This window comes from Pararge aegeria, chromosome 2 (assembly GCF_905163445.1).
Source record: "Pararge aegeria chromosome 2, ilParAegt1.1, whole genome shotgun sequence".
Classification (NCBI taxonomy): Eukaryota; Metazoa; Arthropoda; class Insecta; order Lepidoptera; family Nymphalidae; genus Pararge; species Pararge aegeria.
In genome coordinates, this window is record NC_053181.1 from 3,471,473 (window position 1) to 3,479,045 (window position 7,573).

At 37.3% G+C, this 7,573-nt stretch overlaps 1 protein-coding gene across 1 annotated transcript; it reads right to left on the minus strand.

The window, feature by feature from the left end:
• Positions 1 to 1,467: 1,467 nt before the first annotated feature.
• LOC120630114 (glycine, alanine and asparagine-rich protein-like) lies at positions 1,468 to 3,351 on the minus strand. Its single transcript, XM_039899268.1, has 2 exons — positions 3,282 to 3,351; positions 1,468 to 2,852 (listed from the first exon to the last, which is right to left on the minus strand). Exons 1-2 carry the CDS (start codon positions 3,349 to 3,351, stop codon positions 1,468 to 1,470), a joined length of 1,455 nt encoding a protein of 484 aa, XP_039755202.1.
• Positions 3,352 to 7,573: the final 4,222 nt, after the last annotated feature.

Below are 7,573 nucleotides of genomic sequence, written 5' to 3' on the forward strand. Positions count from 1 at the left end.
TGCAGGTACCCAAAGTTTATGTTTAGGATATGGTCTGCCCCTCCTGTTTGGATAAATTTCATTTAATGTAGGAAATAAATTAGGATTCTAATTAGTGTAACATGTTAAATGTATGAAGCGTTCATACATTTAACATGTTACACTAATGTTAATGATCGTGATAACTGCATTCGTTAACTTAAAACTAAAGCTAGGAGGGTTCCAAACGCGCCCTGGTCTACGAAGAGCCCACAACAAACTTAGCCGGGTAATTTTTTTTTTTGTCTTCACGAAAGGGAAGTTAGAGGAATTCATACCGAAGCTTTTTTTATCATACATGTAATTCTTAATATTATGATAGGATTTTTCTATAAGCTTACGAGATACATCTCAAAGATTTTTGAATTTGGTAATTTGTTATAAAATAATATACAATTACCCTTGAATTAATTTCCAATTTTGTGTAGCCTAGTAAATTGCAGAACGAGTTTATTTTTGCTTCTAATATTTATATTGTTACAGTCCATTTTCTTTTCAAATTTTGTTATATTTTTATGGACATAAATTAGAAATCTATAAACTTTATTATCTATTAGCATAACTAAATACAGCAAAAAGGAAAATGTTCGTATAAGCGGGTACAAATATTACCGAGCAAAAACATAAGACTAAAACAAGGATCGTCGTTTACTGGAAACGACTTATAGTGACATATAATTTATCAAGTACAATTTTAATTTTTTTCTTTGGCTTCTTTTAATCAGATGGTAGTTAATTATAAATCTGCGCTCCTTCAAATAAAATATCTTGGCTGCCATAAGTATTTAATTATATAGTTCGAGCCATAAGTATATAGTTCGAGGTTTATGATGCAATTAAAGTAGATTTGCCCGTCGTAAAGGTCGTTTTTGTAACTAGTAGAGTAACTAAAAAGGATGCAAGCTTTATTGGTCCAGTGAACCGCGCAATGCATTGGTTAAGCCTAACATAGGTAAATAAAAAACAACATTTTTAAATTTTCTAGTATTTACCAATGTGACAGTTATAGACCACTAATCCGCAATGGGCCAGCGTGATGGACGGCCTTAACCCTTTCTCATTGTGGGGGAGGAGACCTGTGCCCTGTAGTGGACCAGTAATAGGTTGATATGATGGTGAATCAACTCCGTAACCACTGTTGACATTTGAAGATGCAGTTCCTAATGCACCACTACCTCCGACTTTTAGCCCCGTTCTCCGAAAAATACATTTCAAGGTGAAATTCACCTCAGGTAAGATATAGGTATTTCAAGATATAAACAGTTTTATTTAAGAAAAGTGACTGATTTATTTTCTATTTTACAACAAAAATAAATTATCTTAAATAGAGTAATAAATTAAATAAATAATAAGTTAATAACAGCAAATACATCAAGACAAGTAAACGATTTTTTATATTTGAAAGTCGTCTTGATGTTATTTGTTTTATGACTGGAGCATGAACCCAATTTAGGCGCTGGCATTAGCCTGTGCAGCACCGTGCCCATACGAATTGGCCACTGAGTTAACGACTTTATATCCTGAGTTCAGTCCCTGAGTCCTAGCAGAAGCTGAACCTTGGCCGGATGTCTGAGTATTGACGGTTGCTCGTGGGCTGTAGATGTATGGAAGCCCGTCAGTCTTCAGTGAGGCAAAACTCGGTACAGAATTAGCACTAGAGGCAGCAGTTCCAAGACCATTTGAGTTTGAAACCGAAGAAAGAGAGCCATGTTCGTTGATATCAGCATGAGAATTGGCATTACCATAACCATTTGAATTGGCTGATGATTTAATGTTGCCTAAACCATTGTAAATGGTAGAGTGTGAAGATCCATATTGGTTGGCTTGGGTGTATCTGGCAGCACCGTAACCGAGGCCGTTGGTGTTAGCAGCTGAATTAACGTATCCGCCGGGTAAGTTAGCGTTAGCGTTGGCAGAGCCGTAGCCTTGGGCATCAGCGGTAGTCACTACGCCATCAGTGTGAGCGGTAGACTTGGCGGAACCTCCATTAGCTTGGCTGGAAACTTGAGCTTGTCCAGGGGTTGGAACGCTATAGGCAGTGCCGAAACGCCAGCCTTTGAAGCCAACCGTTTTAACAGGGCTAACAATCACTCCTTGGAGAGTATTGATGTCAGCTTTAGATGAAGCAGTACCTTGAGAACTAGCTGAAACAACAGCGGAATTCAATGCGTTGTTGGCCGCTGAACTTGCATAACCACCGTTCGTCTGAGTTGCAGCCGATGTCATACCTAGACCACTTTCAGATTTTGATGAAGCCGAGCCGAAGCCTTCTGTTCTTGCAGCGGTATTAGCAGCTCCGTAACCATTGTTGACATTTGAAGAGGCAGTTCCTACACCAGATCCGAAAGTTTTAGCATTTGATGAGGTTATTCCGTAGCTTCCAATGCCTTGGGTCTTAGCAGTAGATTCAGCGGAGCCAGTTCCTTCCACCTTAGCAGAGGTAATAGATGAATCTGAGTTACCATTAAGTGTAGCCGACGATTGAGCAACAGCTGGTTGTGCATATCTTATTTCAGCAGGCGTTTCGAAGATTTGTTCGGATACTATAGTAGCAGGAGCAGGCACGGCATAATAGGTTGGTGGGTTTTGTGCTTCAGCAAATGCTTTAGACACTCCATAAGTAGGAGCATTTGGTGTATCATATACTTCCGCCTTAGCAACTGTGTCTCCTGGGAAGGGTCCACTTCTACCGAATTGATTTTGACCGGAGGAAGATGCGGTTCCGTATGCCTGAAGAACGCCTCCATTACTTGTCGCGGAGCCTGTGGCACGCCCGCCTGTGTTGGTGTAACCTTGACCGATCGAATATCCTCGCCCGTTACGGAATATGTAATCTGAAAATAAAACATGTTCTTGTAATGACATTGGAGCAGCTGGAGGGTCTGAATTCTAAGTTCCTCAATCCTCTACTTAAGACCTCTCCGAGAGTATGGTATGCCCATAATCCCCACGCTGGGCAGACGGTTTTGTGGTCGCAGTAAATGGTAGTAGTAGTACAGAGGACCCAGCTGCCCGTTTTCTGTTATATTCCCTTAGTTGCCTTGTAAGACAGCCGCGGGAAGAGGACGGGTAGCGACAGGTGCATCCTGCCGTTACCGCACTGTACGATCCTTATGAAAGAATGTTTTTTTTTACCTGAAAGGCGGTGAAGCCTTACAATACGATTTTCACTCGATATTAAAATGAGATTATGAAATATGAATTACCTATCACCTTATATACATCTGATATTAATATTATTAATACAAACATATTTTACTTACTCCTTAAAAATACGGGACTAGCATTGCAAAGGGCGAAACATGCCAAGGCTACGATCAACTTGGCGGCCATGATGTGATGGATTTGAAAGCTCTGCACTGAATGGATGTGGAGAAAGCATTTCTCTCAGCTTATATACCAAAACTGCATCCACATTCGCCTGAAGTGGCCTACTGCCTCGAATATTAGCTATGTAACTTTTATTTTTAATTAAGTATACTGACGTGCTTTGTTCGGATATTTTTTGCAGTCCTGCTTAGCGATTAGTAATCTGATACTGCGCACTTTAGTTTGAATCTGGTGAAGGATCAAAACCTGTAAAGTACCTTAAAGTATGATTAAAAAAAAAAAAATACTGAATGTTAGGCATGGTAATTCTGGTAGATTACGTTACAATAATACAAATATCTATCTTATGCATAAGCAATATGCAATATTATGAATATCATGACGGTTTAAATTTAGTTTAATCTTCTTACCAAAATTTGTTCTCAATAAGGTAGGTATTCTTTATTACAATAATAAACTTTACTAGCAATACGTTTTGGTTTATTGTAGCACAAATGTTAGCAAATTATAATAATTCTACCGTTTATTTCCGAATCATAGAAATAAACAACTTAAGTTTAAATATTTACTACTTTGATCTATAATAGTGTCAGGTTTATGTTTTACGAGAACATTCAATGTTTTACGAGTTTCGATTTAATAAAAGGATATTTAAATACGAGTTTTTTATCAGAATCCTATGGGTACATTGGGTATAAATTAAGCGAGCAACATTAGTTTCTAGCTAATTAATATATAATAAAAAGCAGCTGTAAATTTTACGATAATATATATAGATTTTACATTTTCTCTGCTGATTTTTATAACTGCTTAATGCACGTGAAATGCATTGATAAATAGCTTTAATTTAGGGTTCTCCAAGATAATGTCGTCACCTCTCATCCCTCCCAGAGTCATCATCATCATCATCAACAACCCATTACACAGTGGCGTGCATAGAGGGTATGCACAGGGTATGCAGATGATATAAAATGTAGAAAATCTCCAGTACGACTAATAAATACTTGAGGGTAGGCTTTTTATAACCTTTCAAAGCCTATCCTTAAGTTTTTTAAAACTCTAACTAAAGATTTTCTTCATTTTATATCATCTGCATACCCTGTGAATGCCCTCTATGCACGCCACTGCCATTACACGGTTCTCCTCTCAGAATGAATGAGAATGGTTTAGGCCGTTGTCTACCACGCTGGCCAAGTGCGATAGTTTTAGAAACCACTGCCATAGTTTTTACTGAATGGTATCAGATAAAATCACAAATTTTTTGACTTTTGTCACTTAATTAGGTACGCGTCGTGTAGCGTTGGTACTATGCGCGTGTCGGTCTTTTATCTTCAATAGGGTTGTCGTAAGTAAACGCTCAGAATGAATTCAATTCGTTTGTATGGAAAAATAAATATTCTTCTTTGGATTCAATATTTTTCCTTATATTTTTACTTATACTTTTGCACCCTTCTACAGTATTCAGTTATAAATGTTATAACTGAATACTGTAGAAGTTAAATGTTATCATAAATAATGCTTCTTTCGGGATAAATTTTATTTGTAGGTTACGCTTATTTGGTGGTAAAGGCTTTATACGCTTGGTGCAATTTATGATTTCTTCAAACTTTATAGGTACCAACTGATATTCTAAAATGCACTTTCTACGCTTTTGTCCGCTACGACAACGTAGCATTCTCATGTTTAGTAAATTTATTTCTTAAAACGATATGTATTTGCGGTACACTACATAACGTCATGATCGATTTACATTTTTAATTCCGTACACTTTCTCTGTCAACAGCTGCGTGATTTCAATAAACTTTTTCTTTCTAACGATCGCAAAAAGTGTCCTATCTGTCAAGTGCAAGTCCAAATGGATTGTCGCCTTGAATGTTTCTTGTTTGTGTTTTTTTATGAGCCGCAAAAATAAAAAGTATAGACTAACATAAGCATAGAGACTTTGTTCTATTTGAGAAAATTTAGTTTGACAAAGACCTTTGTTCAGCAGTGGACATCCACAGGCTGAAATGATAATGCCCCAGTTTAGAAGGGTCTTAATCCAAAGTTTTTTTACCTCGGAAAATCACCCGAAATTGTTATTGTTGACTTATGCAGGTGTAACAGCTAAACCGCTATTATACCCGATAATGACGATGACACCCTGGATACCATTTTTTATCCCGTAAAAGGGAATCCCTTACGAATCGCCATTGGATTCCTAAGGGATTTACATAAACATTTGCTAAACAAATGATTGCATGCAAGTATTTCTAATACAAAAGTATCCTAACTTTTCGGCAGCCTGCTCCCTTATTACCATCGCTGAAAACAGTGTTATAGTAATATTGTTGACGTTTTGTTTTATAATTATATTTCTTATTTTTAAGACGTCAAGGTATTCAAAATAAGGCACTGAACTTACGCATACAAGCGAATAGCAAAGTAGTATAACACAAGCAAATCCGCGGGCATAGCTATAGCAATCCGCTAACAACCAATAATAATGTGCTCCATAGTAATAACGTAGTACTTCCTACAATGTTCATTGCCAGTAGGTCAATGTTCCTTAGACGTATTATTTTTACATCGCAAATTCACAGCTACGCCGCAAGCGTACCTCAAAGGTACATTCCAAATAAGCCAATAAATCATCGAGCGATCAGCCTCTTCGTTTATCTAACCTATGTTTTATTTATGTTAATAGTTTCGCGAGTGCGGATTATTCTCGGGATCAAGTTTGTGACAGCGATTAATCATGGCGTTTCGGTACAACGGTCTCACCCACTAACGTTCTGATTCAAAATTATATTAGCAAGGTAGAATTCCAGCGCAGTGCGTAGGAGTTCGACTTCACTTTCGGGGGGCCGAGTTCGAATCCCAGCACGCACCTCTAACTTTTCTATGTTACGTGCGGTTTACGTAATCAAAAATATCACTTGCTTCGACGGTGAAAACATCGTGAGGAAACCATCACAGCAATGTTGCATCTGCATTATTACCATTTAAAAAAAAAACCCACTTAGGTATACGATGACCAGGGGGTAAATTCTGCTAAAGCTGGGCAACAGGGAATACGAGATTTTTACACCCGTTTATTATTACACGTAGGTATCCATCGTAGATGTCTATTAGTTAAACTCTTGAAATAAAACATTTTTTATGTATTTTCGATTACAAAACACGAATTTCCGGCTTCGATTCTCGTTTCGGGCCTTAAAATCAAAGGAATTTTGTTTTTCTTCTAAGAATATCTTAGTACCTGCACATAGTCAAGGCGGTTAGGTATAAGCTTGCTAGATAATTAATTGCACTAGCTTGTCAGCCAATTAATTTTATAGATTTTACCGCGCGAAAGTAGGTGTTGCATTTGTCTTCGATATGCAAATTTTTAATCGACTTTTTTCTATGAAGTTTATAAAGTGGGTGAAACGGATTCTCGAGTTCGGAGTGCCAAGTGTGATATTTTCGACCAACGTTTACTTATACGATGGCTTGAAAATTAACTACGATTTATAAAGTATCGAAGGAGCCCAATCGGTATACGGCTTCCTAGAATGGTTATTTTCGTTCGTAATTATCGTCTTGCCATCTCGGAGATGTCTCTTAAAATGTTCAAAGTTTGAATTAATCGGGAGCGTAAGTATTCATTCTTTGACACCTGCATGCTGACATACGTCAGGCTCAATTCCTAAATTTACTCAAGAAGCGTTTGGAAAACCATTTCTTATCTATGTAATATTATATATGTAGCATATTGCTTAAATATAATATGTATAATATGTGTGTAGTATTAGAATTTATGAGTAAATAGTTTATTATAATTATTTTGTACATATATAAATATATATTTTTAAATTTAAATTGCTGCACCACCAACCCTTTCCTTCGTTTTTTCCTAACGTCAAAGGTTGTCTGGAAGAAATCGCTTTAGGGATAAGGCCGCTTATGCACGCTCTATTTTATTTTCTAAGTTTCTTCTGTATTTGTGTTTAATTTGTATAAAATGTGTTATTGGTTGCTTAGTTAGAATGCAATGTCAGAAAAAACATACCAACTCACTTCTTATTTATAGTATTATATGGATGTAAGGATTGGCACACTGCCAAATGGCCACTGCCGGGAATTGAAACCGGGACGTACTACTTAAATTCACAGCGCTCACCGTTGCGCCCGGGAGGTCGACAATTTTTATATTCACTCTCAGTTCTGCTTGCGCCGCCCTTTGCAGACTGCCAACCTGAGA

Bases quoted from the DNA above. Each gene is read 5' to 3' on its own strand.
- LOC120630114 (XM_039899268.1), bottom strand. From the start codon at position 3,351: ATGGCCGCCAAGTTGATCGTAGCCTTGGCATGTTTCGCCCTTTGCAAT. The intron at 2,853-3,281 runs GTAAGTAAAATA...TTTTATTTTCAG, and splicing joins TAGTCCCGTATTTTTAAGGA to ATTACATATTCCGTAACGGG.